Here is a 17,749-nt window from a genome sequence, read left to right as displayed (position 1 = left end):
CTACAGCTTTGCATATTGCATTTAGTTTAAGAAAGTATGTGTAAAAAATTACAGATTGCTTTATAAATGTCTTTAACAATAATTTAATGTTTTCTCAAAGCAAACTAATAGTAAACCTGGCTTGTTATTCCTTCGTGACCTTGATGTTTAATTCATGTTTTGGTTTCAGGTTTCTTCAACCTACTATGCAATTTTTACCACCAGTTTGGAGGTTTGTTCTATGTTGACTCTGCCTCCCATTGAGTTATTTTTTTGCCTGCCATATTTAATCCACTGATTAGTAGTTATAACATTTTAAATCACAAAGGATATCAAAATACCATGTAAGAAATGAAAGTTTTAAAAGTAGTTTTGGGCTTTATAAACCTAAGTGTGGGAGGCAAATCTAATGGAAACTTAGCTAAGAGACTGAAAGAATCCCCAATGCCAGCAGAATGCCTTCTTTTAGTGTCATGTTGCAATCAAAAATACAAGCCAAACTCTGACGTAGAGAGAAGAGTTCAAGGGGTCTATAAAATATTGAGTTTTGTTCTTCCTTTAAGGTCCAGCTCCTTCCCAATGATAAAAAATACTGCAATAATTCCTTTGAATATGGACCGTCAGCTGGGGTTTTGTCTTACTCATGTTTTCCTTACAAATTAGAGCTTAGGCACCGTGGAGACAAAGCTTTTAAGCTGCAGGTACAAAGAGCAAAACTAATACCTGACATACGACTATTTGCTGCTTGGTGTTACAAAACGGATACCCTGGACTATACAGAACTTTACTCTAGTGTATGCCTCTTCCCCTTGGCATTCAAGTGGAGGAGTCACCGAGTCAGTGGGTGGTGGAGCCGTGGTCACCAAGATGTCTTAAGGTCTGTCAGCAAGATGTGCATTATCTACCTTCCCATAATCTTCTTCCCATTTTTTTTGTGGGAGAGGAAATTCTTTTGTCCTTGCCCCGGATAGATGTGGCTTCATATTGCTATGACAGAAAGACTAGATCCTGGTCAGGCACTGAAGACTACTCAGTACAAGAAGGAGATTTAGAAATGAGTGTAGCAAAAACAGGGCCTCAAGAGCAAAGCCTGGGGAAAAGACGGTGCTAGAGGCTCCCATGGAGAAAGAAGCTTGCAAACTGTGGATTGAAATGAGGAAGAGAAACCCTCTCTCCCAAAGAGATCTCTTGGACAGTTTCCTTATTACTATTGTTTCCTACACACACATAAACAAATACTTGCCAAAGCAAGACATAGAACAATGGTCCCCCCAACTTGATACACTGTTTCTGATGCCAAGTGGGGTCTGAGTCTTCTGGTGAGCCCCAGAAGTGACAGCATTGTATAAAACTCTCTTGAGGAAAATTCCGCTAAATCCCAGGCATTTAGTGGCCAGGTTATAGCCTGGAAGGATCCCATCTTCATCTGCTGTAAGCAGATCTCTGCAGATTTATATCTGCAAAGGGCCTAAGTTTGTCCTCCCCTAGTCCACATAACCAAACGATCTTATCTTTATAGATCAAGAAAAAGTTTTTGAATCCTGGAAAGTGGTTTTTTTCATCAAAATCTGCCTTGCAAAGACCAGTTACACATCCTTCAGGAGAATGTCAGACCAATTACATATGTATTGCATTTCTTTACATTTGATTTTAATTTGCCACATTCCACCTGCTTTATCATGGAAAAGGAATACCTATATGTCTCTATCTGTCCTTCATATTCTTTCAATTCCCTGGCTAAATCTTCCATGTAAACCAAGCAGTTTTAATTTTCTTCCCACTCAAAACTGTAAGAAAACATCTTAAATAAGTATTTATCCCTTTCTATTTCTACAATTTCCTTTTCTTTCGCTGGCAAAGGACCAGAGGTGATGTCAGCTCTGCTACAAGTGCAGCTGTTGGCGCCACAGGATGCACTGCATGCTAATCACATGAGTATTTACCCAGCTTCTTGGAGAGGTTTTGATGCTACTCTCAAAGCCATACTTGAGCAGCTAGTTTAAAGCTAGCTTGGTTTTCTCCACAACATGCTGCAATGTCCTGTTATAATATTCACAATGATGTTATTCACTTTCTTTTTCTTACCAGAAACTCACGTCTTATTTAACTTACTATAGCTATGACTGCACAACAAGCAGGCATTTACCTTAAAACATTCATAAGAATGCCTAAGTGACCACAGTTAATTGGTGCTGAGGATGTATGGGGATTTTAGGCTGTGCTTTCCAATGCGCCCATGACTTGCACAAAAGAAATTTTCTCCATTACTGGGTTGCCCAACTACCAGAATCTTTGAAATTACTGTCAAAAGTGTCTAAGCAACTTTGTTCATCAAAATAATTCTAGATAATACGTTGGCACCCCCTGGTTCAATCTTTTTTCCAGGTAGTCCAAAGTAATATTGATCCTGCACTTTGTTCCTGCGATAAGTATTATATTAGTAAGACTATTCCTGGCTTCCTGGCTCTCCCATTAAGAAGGACATTCTGGAAAGGTGTGCAAGGTATAGCACACATTACAGAGCTTTGAGTCTTCCAGTTAGTACTCCTTCATGGTAGAAGAATGATCAGTTTGTTCTAACTTCTTTCTTTTCTTTCAAATGTCTAATCTAGTTTCAAAACTTGTTTGAAAGTGAAAACCAACGGCTGCAGTTTGTTGTTACGTGCGTACAAAAAGCCAGCATTGCCAAGGTATTGATATTGAAAGTGAAATGTGATAAATTGCCTGTCTATCTAGTATAAGGAAATGCACTTGGATGCCTGGCTGAAAGTGAAATGTTGGGCTTGACACATACATACCTTTGTATCCCAGAATGGCTACTGTGATTGTTAACAGGGCACATAAAATATATAATAAGATGATGGAAAACTTCAGTGCCCAGTTATTTTTACATTTGGTACATTGAGTCCCCTCCTGAATACCTGCAAAAGAAGATTTACAGATTTTTAAAACAATGGCAAAGAACACATTGCTGATTTTATCTCCCCATTTCCTCTCCTCCATTTTCTAAAGAACAAATTATTTATGTAAGCAGATGATATATGGGTGCCTATCTGCCAATTCTACCAGGAGAGCCTCCACAGCCGTTAAAGCATCAGCTCAGTGATACAATCACTTTGGGATTTTAGTGTGTGGAAGAGAAGCAGATTCTGCTTCACTGGAAAACCTGTGGCTTTCCTGAGAGACAGGACTATTTTCTGATTATGCTAACAAGACTACGGTGAGCTTTGGAAGTCAAATATTTATTAGCACCTCCTCTGTCAGGCATCACACTGCAGCACCTCCTTCTTAGCAGCCAGTCTCCCTATAGGGGCAATAGAAGACAGCAAATGCTCTGGCAGGAGGAAATTACGGAAATAAAATAGCATTGTGAAAACCTGGTAGGAGTACTGGTCCTGCTTTGTAACCATTACCACAAATGATTACCATGTGAACACTTGCTTTCCATAATGAGAGAGACCTTTTTTCTTATTTGAGGCGGGGAGGGGTTGGAGAATACTATTTCCACAGAAAAGAAGGGGTGCTATACTGGTAAAGCCAGCGGTACATCTATACCAACAGAAAAATGCTGGTGAATTTTCCCTTGTGGACAAGTTTAAGAAGAAAGGTCCTCAAGCTGATGAGAGAAAACAGGCCTTTACTATTTTATATTTGAGCTTTCTGCAGAATGGTTTGGTATCTTTAAGTCTATTGGGGAAGCCAATATTCCTCTTCTCCCTACGTGCTCCTCAGAAACAGCTTGAAAGTGTTGGAAGCATTGATTAAATTACCAAGAAATTAATCAGAAACAGAAGCATGTAAAAAAATGAAAACTGGACCACTGCGCTGGGATGAATGGGAGGGATTTATCCCTCCTTCTGATATACGTTAAGCAGGCCAGGATTAATGTAGCTTTCTGTGTATGTCAGAAAACACATTTCTTTGATAATTTACACTATTTGTATACTATTAGGGGAGTCCCACAGGAAACCTTTAAGCTCTAATAAATTCTAGGTACCAGATTACTTAACTAATCAAAACTTGTTCCGTAGCTTTTTATGAGTAGCTTGTATTTCCCCTGAGGCCTAACCCACAGCTGATTTTACTTTTCCCAACTCACGACCTTCTTCAGAGTAGTTTTTTATTTTCCGTTTTTTCAGAGAAGAACACGGGCCACTTGTCCTGGGTTCACAGAGGATGGATGATGGACATACCAAGTTAAGTCGACTGTACTTCTCTCACAAATAACAGTATTTTCCAGTGACTTCCCTAAGCTCATGGTACTTGAAGCAGGGATTACCATATTGGAACAACTCAGGAAGAGGATTTATACAAAGTTTATTTGACAAGGCATTTTCCTCAATTCCCTCTGCACTTATAGTAGCTGTGGCTAAGGCAGAAACGCATCTCTCACAGGTCAGCCCACTTTCCACCCTTACGTCTTACATGTTTTTTCTAAACTTTTCAGCTATGACATCACCTTCTGTTGTCATGTGGTGAAAGAGATGTCATAGATTTGGGTTCTTTGGCATTTAAGCGTAAGATTAGTTGGGAACATATGGTTATTTTTTCAGGAACATTAGGGGAAAATGAGACAAAGACTTGTAAGCATAAACCCAGGAACAGAAACTCCAAAGGGGAAAGGCATCTCTCCTGCCTGAGTAGGTGGGAAGGAAGGGAGCTGGCACAGACAGGCAGTTGCATAGCCCACTTATTGATGGCCTGGATTTGGAAGGCTGAAAACTCCTGCACCACTAAAGAAAAGATGCAAGTGTCCATAATTCCATAGCCAAGTTTGCTTATGGGTCCTGATGTGTGGGCTGTTTTTCTTTGTTTGGTTGACAGTCTCAAGGAGTTCGCTAGTGGGGAAGCTCTGTTTGCTGAGCAAGCCAGAAAGGGAGAGTGCAGTTTTCTAAAGGTTTGCAGTAGGTATTCAGAGACTGAAATTATTTCACAGCGGGAACTCATGGTATCTGGAGCACCATTTTGCTGCTCTTAGCTGGTATACTAATGGGTTCATTGAGCCCCTGTGCGCTGAATGCAAGGTTCCTCCTCTGAAGGATTTTAAATTCGGATTCCAATCCTGTAAGTCTCTGAACATCCCACATATCAAAAAGCATGAGACGCTTGGGGCAAAAAGCACATCACATTCACCTTCTAAATACACAGTTAATAGAAAGCTTGATCCTCCCTATACTGATGTTAATGGAAGCAGGACCAGATCCGTAACTGGGAAGACTGATAGACTGCAGAGGTACAAAGCACAGAGAAAGCCAGAAATAAAACCAAAACCTTTGACAGCAACTGCACAGAGAAAAGTTTCATTTGATTACAGTCTCATATTAAGATTACTTATTTTATTACATGATCTGCTTTCCATCACTGTACTCCAGCTTCCTGTGTAGCGTAATGAGCTGAAACTGTGCTGATGTCACTGGATATATTGCAATCTGGCATCTAGCAACACCTATGTTCCAGTGCTTTGTAAGGATCTTGTTTCACTTCTCTCAGTCCTTGCTATCGCTGGTTCAATAAAACAGCACTTTGGCTTTTTGGAACTTTTACTTTTCAAACTGACATCAGAATAGCACCCCAACAAAAGCCAGGCCTTTCCATCCTTTAACAGCCCACCACTATTGGTATCAATAACATAAACACAGTGTACTAAAGAGACCATACAGGCTAGAGTGACTCCATTAACCAAGCTAGGCTGGAACTGTGTATTGCATTGCCCGCTGGTGCTTTCTGTCTGTCAGCTTAAAATTGCACCTGGCTGCCACCAAACCCCTGCTACCCTCATATAACATGTCCCGGGTCCAGGGATGGAGTAAAAAGCCAGGGAGCTCTAACAGAGACAGACACAGTAAAGTCTTTCAGAGCTACTAAAATTACTCTTTACTGCAAATACATAGTTCTTAACTCTGCTGCTAGTAACAGCTGATCTTTTAGTTTACAAAACATATAGAAATTACTAAAGATAAAGGTTTCTTGAAGAAAAGATTTGGAGGGCTCATTCTGATGTCTTTCTGTGCAGTTAAATAAACCAGGCTACGAGCAAAGGTAAAAGCCAGGAATGCAATCCTCTCTGTATGGGGATGAATTACAGTGTAATCAGGGCTTCAGGACCTCTCCAAGCATGCAGCACAGCTTCAAACTGCCCTTCCCTCACTACCCTGTTCAAGGACCAAGGCCAAACAAGATTGTTCTGATACAGGAGACACATTTTGTCTGCAGGGTGAGGGCCTTTATTTTTATTGAAGGATTGCTCTGAAAAGATGTGATACTCAAAACATTACACAACAACAGATGGGAGATGGTTTCAAATGCTCATTATGATCACACAAAACCCAGCAGGTTGACATAAAATCATACAGGTTTGTCGCAAGAGCTGAGAGTCAAGGCTTGAAGGAGCACATGCTTGGGATTTGACTTGACAAAACTTTCCCAGTTTTATCCACTTGACTACTTGCTTTCACGGTTTACATAAAATGCCATGCTCTTCCAGGAGATGTGTAACCACTCATTTAGAAAGCTGTAGGGTAAATGTACAGGGGAAGACCCTACATGCTCATTCCATTGATAGAACATATGTAAAACCTGCAAAAAGGGGTTCTCAGCTGAAGTCAACTCTTCTGCATTTGTTATTGTTGCTCCCAGGGCAGCACACTCCTCTCTGTGTCCTGTACACATGTTTTCAATGTTGGTCTGCTCCCAGACATTTGTCACTAACTTCCAAGCCCAGGGACCCAGGGTCACTTCCACACGATGCGAATTTCTCACTGCTGATTTGATCAACATCTAATAAATATCAGATGGGACACAATGTGCCTCATTTTGCTGGACACATGCTTTTTCCCATTCCTTTGCCTGCCTTATTTTAATAAGAGCTCTGGTTTTTCTGTCTCACTGTTGGGAAGACATCTGGCCAAACAGAGAGCGACCTAGTACAAAGAGATCCTGCTGGCTCACATGCTTTGGGGACCCCCTTCTCTGCAAACCAAGATGGTCACAAAAAAATATGCAAGTGAGACATCCCCCTGTTACTAGGCTTTGTAGTATTTGTTTTTATAGCATTGCATTCCAGTGACTGAAGACTTTGTTCTCACGCAGGGGGTATACATCTGCAGATTCCTTTTGGGCTCCAGATAAGCAGAGGTTTTGCTGGAGGAGGAGCTGCGTTTTTTGGTTTTTGGTTTGAGTTTTTTTTTGTTGTTGTTGCTATTCTGTGTTTTTTAATGGCAGACTAAATACCTTTGCTTTTTGACAGAGTAACCACCTTACAAAATGCCTGACTCCTCAACTATATTAGTCTTCACCAGATCTCTGAACATTCAAATAGGATACGCACATGCATTTTTTTGCTGAGTAACACTTTTAGAAGCATTTGCCTCTGTATTCTCTTCTTGGCTTTTGCTGGAGGATCATAGGTAGCTGCAGTATTTCTGTTAGCAGATCAGTTTTGACAAAGATTCAAAGTTCCCTTTTTAACCCTGACAAAAAAAAAATGTACTGATGACTGAAGAAATGTAACTAAGGAAATGAGAATACATATGTTAGGAGGGGGTTTCCCCACTGTGATTAATTGAAAAGGGGTAACATCCCTTGAATTTTGGAAGGAAGACTGCAAGCCTAGTTTGCAGCCTTCAAATGATAAATTTCTCAAAGCTATTGTTTTCAAAACTGAGGAGTGGATGAGGGAACTGTAGCCTGGAGAAAGGGCCTCCCAGGAGAGACCTTACTGCTCTCTACAACCACCTGGAAGGAGGTTGTAGTGAGGTGAGTGTTGGGTCTCTTTCCCTAAGTAACAAGTGACAGGACAAGAGGAAATGGCCTCAAGTTGCACCACCGGAGGTTTACATTGGGTTTTAGGAAAAATTTCTTCACCAAAAGTGTTGTTAAGCATTGGAACAGGCTGCTCAGGGAAGTGGCTGAGTCACCACCCCTGGAGGTATTTAAAAGTCATGTAGATGTGGCACTTATGAACATGGTTTAGTGGCAGACTTGGCAGCACTAGGTTAATGGCTGGACTCAATGACCTTAAAAAGTCTTTTCCAATATAAATGATTCTATGATTCTAATAGCTACATTTAAAGAGGACTGAGAAAACTACATACATCTAGTTCCCTGCCCATGGCAGGGGGGTTGGAACTAGATGAACTTTAAGATCCCTTCCAACCCAAACTATTCTATGATTCTATGATTCAGCGTGTAGGTAGGAATCAAATACTGAGAGGTACTTAGCCATGCAGAGTTGCAACAAGCTCCCAATGGGTGCCTATCTCACTAGCGAAAGTAGATGATCCCATAAGAAATCCATCTCTAGTTTTAAATAACTAAATGCCTTGAAAAACCTGGCTGTAAGTGCTTAAATTCAGGCACCCAAGTGTAAAATGGTAGGTTTTCACTAATATGCATGATAGCCATTAGGAAAGTAAGCCTAACTCTTAGGACAGGGAGGATTTTAAAATTCAGGCATATAAGCTGGTATATATATATACATGCATATGCACACAACACATACTTATGTTCAAATATGCAGAAAAATATATGCTTTTGCACTAACACAAACCCAGCATATTACATTAGCACACTCAATTAAAAAGCAGTCGCATCTTGGCCAACATTAAATTTTGTATAGCATTGAGATTATTGGATCCAGCCAGTCATAAAATTCACAGCGAGATTTTTGTCTTCTCTTCTGGGTGGTGTTACCGGTTATTAACCTACCCTTCAAGAAAACAGTTCCGGTGATCTTCCATGAATGGTTTCATTGCAGTCAGCAAAAGTGATGCTTCAATGGCTCCACATGACTAACCTACCTCAAAAAGTAGTCATTCTTTATAATGGTTATAAATGGTATAAACTGAGACTGGTTCATGCTTTTTGTAATTATTATTTTGAGACAAATCTTTCCTCAGTTTAGAGTATATTCTTACACTATAAAGGCTATAACTTGAGCTAAGTGTAAATAGATGCCCTACATTTTTCCTAGCTAACGTGTAAAGGTACAAGCCCATCCTCAAGTTATTGGATGGCGTTAGTGTGAGGTTGCTGAGGCTTCTCTGAGCAGATGCTGCTTCAGCCACTGCATGGTGCCCCAGCCCCTCTCTGGTTCTGTGACCTAAATGCTGCTGGACCTAAATGTGACCTAAATACCTCTGAGGGGTAAGTGTGGCTAAAAGAGCAAACTTCATGGTTATTGCATGACTGGTCTGCAGGGGAGCACCAAACCCTTAGGTTGCAGTTGGGAAGTGCCTGGTTTGGGAGAGCCACGCTGTGCCGTCATTCAAACTGAGCTGTTCCTCATGCCACAGCTCCCTCATGTGTGCGTATCCACCCCCAAGGCTTTGCGGGGAAGAGCTCTTGACGAGGCAAACCAAGCACATTTACTATATATTGTAAAACAGGGGTGATACCGTCAAATTGTGTCTGCTGCCCGCCCCTCCACCTTCTTGCTTAGTCTCTTGCCACAAGTTCATTTCCACTTGGGTCTAGGGGGAGTGTGAGTGCCAGCCTTCCTCCCACATGCAGTGTCTCCCTCCCCAAGCCCTGTCTCCACAACGGCCACGATCCTGTTTGCCCCAGTGGTGCAGTGCTGGCTTGTAGGTAGGCAGATTGCAACAGCCTGCCTAACTTCATTGTCAGATTTTTACAATGCCACTGGAAAAATTATTTAGCACAAAACGCTGTCATTTGTTCCAGGATTTGCTAGTTTTGCTTCTGGTTTTGTAATCAAATAGAAACAAATGCAAGCTATGCTTGTTTTGAAAAGGTTTCTGGTTATTTACTAGGAAGCAATTAAAGCAGTGAAACTTGGAATCTAAGTGGTGGATATGTACTCACCTAACTTGTGCCAGGTTTCCTATGCCAGGTGGAAAATCATGAAACATGGCATCAAGACAGACGCCAAAACAGCCATGCGATATTTCAAGTAAATACTGCAAGACACAGAGCTTCTTTATTCATAAATTAATAAATAAATGGACCGACTCCAAACCACTCCAACACCACAGGTTTCTACAGTGTCCTCCATAACCTGACTGTCCTGTTACATAGCTGGTGGCCTGCACAAATACCCTCTGGAGAGGAAAAAACACACCTCAAAAGCCCGTTCTGAGAATTTGTGTCTTAAAAGAGCTGCACAACTCCTGCAGGTGCCAGTGGTGCCAGTTCCTGTGATTTTATCCTGACCTTTACACTGTGGGATTTTCAAGCTGGTGCCCCTTTCTTTCCAAGTGCAAGATCCTGCACATGGCTTGGGGCAACCCCCAGTATTAATACAGGCTGGGGGATGAAGGGATTGAGGGCAGCCCTGTGGAGATGGACATGGGAGCACTGGTGGATGAAAGGCTGGACATGAGCCGGCAGCGTGCACTCGCAGCCCAGGCAGCCAAACGTACCCTGGGCTGCACCAGAAGAAGCGTGGCCAGCGGGTCGAGGGAGGCGGTTCGGCCCCTCTGCCCCGCTCTGGTGAGACCCCACCGCAGCTGTTCCAGCTCTGGGGCCTCGGCACTGGCAGGGACAGGGACCTGCTGGGGCGGGTCCGGAGGAGGGACACGAACCTGGTCAGAGGGCTGGAACACCTCTCCTGTGAGGGAAAGCTGGGGCAGCTGAGGCTGCTCAGCCTGGAGAAGGGAAGGCTCCGGGGAGACCTTATTGTGGCCTTCCAGTGCCTAAAGGGGGCTTGTAAGGGAGATGGGGACAGGCCCTTCAGTAGGGCCTGTTGCGATAGCACAAGGGATTATGGGTTTAAACTAAAACAGGGTAGATTTAGACAATAAAAGTAAGAATTTTTTTAAATGCTGGTGGTGGAACACTGGAAGAGGTTTCCCAGAGCGGGGTGGTAGGTGCCCCATCCCTGGAAGCATTCAGGGTCAGGCTGGACAGGCCTTTGAGCAACCTGATGGAGTTGAAGATGTCCCTACTCATTGCAGGGGGGTTGGACTAGATGATCTTTGAAGATGCCCTCCAACCGAACTGCTCTGATTCTATGATTCTTGCAGCTCTATAATTACATGGGACTTTCAGCTTGCATTTTAGGCAAACAGCATATTCCCAGACTGTTAAAAAAAGAAAAGTGGGGAGGAGTTGTTCCTAAAGGCTTAAGACAATAGCATAATCCACCACTCACAGTATTTTTCATAATCCTGCGCCTACAGAGCCACTCTCACCACTGAGGGGGCAAAGCTGGGGCTGGGGCTGGCAGGGCAGGAATCACCATGTCCCTCATCCCCTGAAGCTGGAGGGGGGCACTTCGTGCCAAGAATCCAGGCTATTTCAGTGGAAATGGAGGGTTTCCTTCCCTGGGGCACCTTGGAAAAACCCCACCCTTGATGATGTGCAGGTTGCAGCTTGAAACTTTGCATGCAGGGGAGGCCAGGCAAATTCTCCTCCACAAGACTGAGTCTGTTGGAGGCAGTGGCTGCTTCCCGTAAATCCAAACCCCACATCTGACATAATAAAGAGCCTCAGAGGGCCAGCACTATTATCTCTGGAAAGCTTTCAGCCTAAGAAATACTTTATTCTATGTAATGTACACAAACCCTTTCATTAAAGGAGAGGAGAACCCTCATTTTCATCCTGACCATCATCTCTCACTTATTTATATAACCCAGACAGCATTTTCTCTCTGGTTTTGTTCTTCTTCACAGTAGACCTGAGATTCACAATGAATTGTCAGAAATCCTAATTATATACTTCAATAACCATGACCATTTAATTACATAGTATTACCAAACAATGTCCTACTGTGATTAAACACTAAATACCTTAATTGAAAGGATACAAAAAGCCCAACCACAACACAGGCTAAGCAAAGACTGCTGAGTATCTGAACTGTATGTTAGGCAAATATGAAAGAACTGAAGACCAATGCGATAAATCTTAAGAAAAATCATGGATGTGCAACACTTTTATGTCCAGCCATAGCAATGTGGTAAGAATATCACACCACCAGAGGGTCCGACATCCCATAGAATATTAAAGACGTGTCTAGAGCTTAACTCAAACCAGAACATAAACCAGTAGTGTTGGTGCTTTTAAATAACTGCCTGGGACAAGTGAGATGTGCCTGTCCTCCGTTACTGAAAATCAAGCACAGGATCACTCAGTGCACATCTCTGGAACTAAATGCAAAAATCTAATCAGGCTGTTCAGAACATAAGAGAAAAACTAGAACAGTTCAAGGAAGATAAAAACTATGTATGAATTAAAGACCTGTTCAATGACAGGCAAGATAGCCACAATACATCATAGCAAAGATCCTCTCTCAAACTGTATCCCAATAGAGAAGAATCCAGACTGACTCACAAGATGATACATAGACAGATCTATAGGGAGATCAAAGACAGATCTTTGGTTTGTGCAACCGCCTCCTATGACAACCTGAGGATATTCCATCCAATGAGTTAATTAAAACTAGAGAGAACAAAGCATTAGCAAAGTCACAGAAGGGATCTGTCCTTCAGAGTTATGCCACATGGCAAAGTAATGCCATTTCTGTCCAGGCCCTCCATTCTGAAATAAACAAGCTTCCTAATGAAACATAGCTCCTAATTAAGATGGTATAATTTCATGAATAATGTACATACTTTTTGGCCTTAATTCAAGCTACATTTGACTGAAAGGAGGAAAAAAGGTAACACATTCAAAGTGTGTATTTCCCCATACATTCTCTATTTTTGTAACACAGTATTTAGATACTAGTGGCCCTACTAAGGGTGTTACGTTAACTGGTAGGTAGAAAACATAGCAATTCTGTGCTTTGTGGCTTTTGAGATACATTTCATTAACAGAGGCGCATGATCTTTTCTGGGGCTGTGAGTGTGGTAGGTGCCGAAACTGCTTGCGAGCAACTGACCGGGATACGGTGAAGTCATCTGGAACACAGGTGGAAAACCCATTCTCTTTGCAGGATGCTTTCACCCTTTGTTTTACTAACTTCTTCTGCAACTTTTAACATTATATTAAGGACAGTGCCAAAAACATTGGATCACTGTTTTACAGAACAAGAAAAGTTCATCTTTGCCCTATGAAGACTCTAGCCACGCACAACGAGGCAACGTTTCTGTATCCACTGATGCTACCACAAATGCTATTCTAGCTATCTACAGATATTTTTTTTTAATGTGCCTGCACAAGTTAAATGGGAATGCTCGGCAACCATCTGTTTCATGTAAGTTTCTGTGGGGGTACATATGTGCACAGATGTACCCCTAACATGGTCAAGGCAGGTCATTCGTTTAAGCGCATTACAAAACCCCATGTGTCTCTTCAAAGTGTGCTTTTAAACTCTTGTAACTCATACGAATATAAAATAATTTTCACTAGGTAGTCTGAAGCATGCTGCATGACCTTCTCATTAATCAGGGTTTTTTCTCTCCTTCACCACCTAGTGGAGTGAAACAAAATAAAGTTTCAATCACATTTGCCTTTTTGCATTAGGAAAAAATACAGAGCTACTTTTGATGAAGCTTTCAGCAGGCAAAAATAATTGCCTGCAGGCTATGAACAAGTATGCCCAACTTCATGCGTAAAAGAAAAACTTTGAGGAAGTTATAAAGGCTGTGATTTGTTAGCATTAAAATGCAGATGTATCTGTATCTACAAGTTTTGTCACATGTTCCAGCTGGAATGTTGCAATGAAATGCTGGTATTAACAGAACTGAAAAAAGTTAACCAGCATTTGATGACTCAAATTAATATAAAGACCTTTATCCACACTTCACTGGATTTATGGCAAAGCTTTTGTTGCCTTTACTAAGAAGCATTCTAATACAAAAATTGCCTCTTTTCCAACTGAAAAGTCTATCTGAGGTCATTATTTGGTCTTTAAAAGACTTATGCACATGTATAATTAGAGGTGAAGGTGTTTCTATTTGTGCTGGATACTTAGAAGTTACGTAGGCTCCTTACTTGGAATGTGACCCAAAAACCGGAGAGGGCCATGAGGAAGAACGCAGTAGGACCTCACAGGAGTGAGTGCAGAAAACACAGTACGTATACGAAAATCTGCTCTACTCATTTAATTATGGCTGCCGGTGCAAGCTGACACTTGTGACTAGCCTGTTCCATGATGATATCAATACTGCCTGGCTGAGATACCAACACTGAACAGGGAAGAAAGGATGCCCACAGGCACTGCATCGAATGTAGCTCATGGCCACAAATCCACCAGTTGTAAATGCATTCCTAATCTCCTGAGGCTACATGTTCAACTGCAGGAGAGAAATTACGTCAAGACATAAACACTGCTCCTCTGGAAGTGTGCTGCCTTACTACTCCCCTTGGCCAACCTGAGACACAGCATTAAATCACCTCCAAAGGAGAGGGGCTGGCAGGGCTAGGATTTATTTTTCACCTTGCTATCCTTCTAAAACCATTTTCTAAAGGTAGGGCTTTTTCCTCAGAAATATTGCAGGCTTGATGGCAGAGACAATAAATCCTGTTTCCATCCTTCACCCTAACCAGCCCCCCCCAACCCACCTCTGCCTCTGCCTCCTTTTCCTGAATCTTATCTTTTCAAAACAGATGTCTTCCTCTGTGAAGCTGGACCTCCAGGCTAAGCGAAAAGACTGTGACCCAACACAGCTACCACCTTTCAGTTTGCTCGTTCTGTTCTCCTTTTTTCCCTCTCTCCTGTCTTCTCTGTGTCCTGCAGTATCTCTGACTCCTGAGTTCTCCCCATACCTCACTAGCACCCAATTTCCTGGATAAAAAACAGAATTAATTCCTTAGGCAATCAGAACATTTTTCACACAGCTAAGCCAATGTGCAATGGCTGTAACAATGTAAGAAGCAAATGGCCCTGATAAATGGACTTTTTCCACCTAATACCATCACAATTTCTGTGAGTTTTTCCTGCTTAATATTCACCTGTGCCTAAAGAGGAAATTTTTATTCCATAAATGACTACAAGAAATTTCCTGTACAGAGATGGAAGTGTGGTTGATGAAAGCAATTCACGTTTTCCCTCCTAATAAAGCAATAAGCAAACTTAAACTCTCTTGACAAACACTAGAAAGTGATTAATAAAATCTACTTGTTACAAGTGAGGAAAAGCTATGCAAGGGGCATCCAGAGCACTGTAGTCACAGACAAGATAAGCCACTAGCTGGGAGTACAACAAACATACTACCTACCTGCATAGCACCTACCCACTGCCTTCCTCATGTCAACACAATCACCATGTCAAGCAGGTGAAAACTCTAACACAATCATGGAAATACAGGAGTCGATAAATCCATTAAGAGCATTAATTTACTAAATCTTAGGGGGTGCGTATGCCTTGTAACAACCTGACATCTTTTTATATCTTGAGACATTTATGAGACCACCCCCTAACAAAGTACTAAACATGTTGCTACAGTTACGGTAATAATAGTAAAAATACCTGCAACAGTAATAATCTTCCTGAAACATATACTCCTTGCTATCTTTTTCTTGATAGCTTACAAACTCATGGCAAACCAAGTACTTGCAAAATATTTTTTTAATGGAGCCAGGGAGTTCTGGGGTGTCCGGCTCCAGAGCAGCACAAAGGGGAGGGAGCTGTCATGAGTATGGGGCTCCTGTGATTCTACATCTGCAGAGGACTCAAGTCTTGCCAGGTGTTTCAGGCTCATTGCTACAAGTCTTATTAGGGGATTGAGTTTGACAGTGAGAGGCTTAAATTGAACCAAATGCTTTTCTTATCCAGAAGACTAAATAACAAAAAATTAGAAGTCGTCAGTATAAAATTTATGTGCTTTAATGGAAATAAAATCCCAGGTACTAAAGGACATATTAATTAAGAGGCAGAAGGCATAATATAAATCTGTAGCTACAAGTGGGAATTTTCACATTTCAATTTAGACAAGAATTTGTAAGGCAGACCCGTGGGCTTCTTCTCTAGTTGATACATAAATTTATTATTAAAATTTCTTGAGAAAGGTACAATCTTATGTAATAAAACCCCCTCAAAATCTTAGCTTGTGTTTCAGTGAAAGCAATCCCAAGGTAACTGAAAATAATGTTCACTTAATTGGAGGGTAACAGTTCAGGAAAGAAAGAAGGGAGTTGAGTGAACACAGTGAATCAAGAGGTGTACATTTTTTTATTTGGAAAAATTATTCTTCCTGAAGGTAATGCCAAAGACTTTCGGACTACAAACCTAAGTATCTACCTTACAACTTTTTCATTGGTTTCCAATGTCCTTCCAGACTTGGAACTTTATCATAACTTTAACTTTTTGAAGAATGTTGAAGTCCTCAATTAATGGCTGTAATAATTTGGTTTACCTATTTTGGTATGATATACCACTGAAAATACAAGGAAAATGGTCCCTTTCTGTACTTATTGCAAAAGGTGGCAAGCACTTAGAAAGTTAACAGAATTGCACATATTTGTGCCTAGCCTGAATTTACTTTTCAACTCTTATTTTTTGTCAAATACCAAGATTTATTGGTCCTTGAAGCAAAAAAAAAAATAATGATTGAAACAAATCTGGGGTCAATATTTAACTTCAGGGTCAATACATCTTGTGTTTTCACTCCCAATGAAGTCAATATCTGCTGTTATTTATGCCATAATCTGCAGCTGCTCTTTTGAACTCCAGCAGAGAAATATATCACACCCTTGACCCACAGTCTTTCAATCTAAATGTGGAGACATAATTTATTTGCTCAATGCGAGTGTCAAATGTTTTTAGCACTATAGTGCACTAAACACTGTTGTTCCTTATCACAATTTCAGTTACACAAGTGTAACCTCTCTGGCTTCCACAGAGTTACATGCAATTTATATCAGTGCAGGTGTATCACTCATCCAGGGAGTTGGAAAATGTCTTTTATTCCATGTCAAGCTACAAGCATAGAAGAGCAGGTGAAGCAGCCAAACTGGCAGCTCAGTGGAAACTTTGGACTAAAAAAATTAACACATAACACTATAACCTATTTAAGGAAAATCCAGTGAACTTCAAAATAATAATGATTTGTGTCTTCAGACACCACAGGCACTGAGTCCCTGTACTGCTCTAAGATTTATAAATAATAGGCTGAAAAATAATTTTCATGTATTAAGAGTAAAAATATTTTCTAAAAATGTCTTTTTCTCAGTAGTTTTATTTGACTTAGAGCATTTATTTCTTGGCTGGCTCCTTGTAGGCCAAATTTCAGCCCAGTATGAATTTTTCCATGGCTGGACTATATACTCCTGAAAAGCAGAGCTACAAATGTTGAAAACCATAAACTACAGCTAAAGGTACACATCAGAAACAAGACCATGAAAAGCAGAGCTTTCAGCGTGAGCAGAATCATCTTTTTTAATGAAAGATGTATTTTGTTTGTTAAGCATACTTCATACATCACCTCCTTGTACTCTGACTGAATCTCACTCAAGCCTCCACAAGGAAGAAATGTTTGGACATGTAAGATGTAGCGTTTTCACATAAAAGACTAATGGTTTTCACTACTTTCCATGCTCCTCCTATTCTGCAGTTCTTGCCTGATCTACAAGAAAAGATGGTGCCCTGTTTGCTCATCTGGACAATGCATTATTCTATTTAAATATAGCTTAGATAAGACATACTTTAATACTGCGAAAGCAAAAACTTGCAGTAGTATTTTTAAGGTGAATTAATGGATTCAGCTCCTTCAGCAGAGCTCTTCCTACTGTTCTCATACAAATACTACTTTTTAGTGGTGAGACCAACGTCTGTACAATTTTAGAAGACGAACCGTGTTGCGCAGTTGTACACATGAGCCTAAAATAGATTAAATTGCTTGATAAATGTCCTGGTAGCTCTTGCGTCAAA

At 41.1% G+C, this 17,749-nt stretch overlaps 1 protein-coding gene across 1 annotated transcript in view; it reads right to left on the bottom strand.

Annotated features, from left to right (window-relative positions):
• Positions 1-17,749, bottom strand: part of COLEC12 (collectin subfamily member 12) — a 101,963-nt gene that overhangs the window by 18,031 nt on the left and 66,183 nt on the right. Inside the window, exon 3 of the mRNA XM_040587041.1 lies at positions 2,778-2,900. Coding sequence (XP_040442975.1) covers positions 2,778-2,900 — 123 coding nt within the window. The remainder of the gene's footprint in view (positions 1-2,777; positions 2,901-17,749) is intronic.

The sequence above is a fragment of the Falco naumanni genome, chromosome 3 (genome assembly GCF_017639655.2).
Source record: "Falco naumanni isolate bFalNau1 chromosome 3, bFalNau1.pat, whole genome shotgun sequence".
Lineage (NCBI taxonomy): Eukaryota > Metazoa > Chordata > Aves > Falconiformes > Falconidae > Falco > Falco naumanni.
Note: the sequence above shows the minus strand (reverse complement) of the source record. Positions and strands in the feature narration are given on the sequence as shown.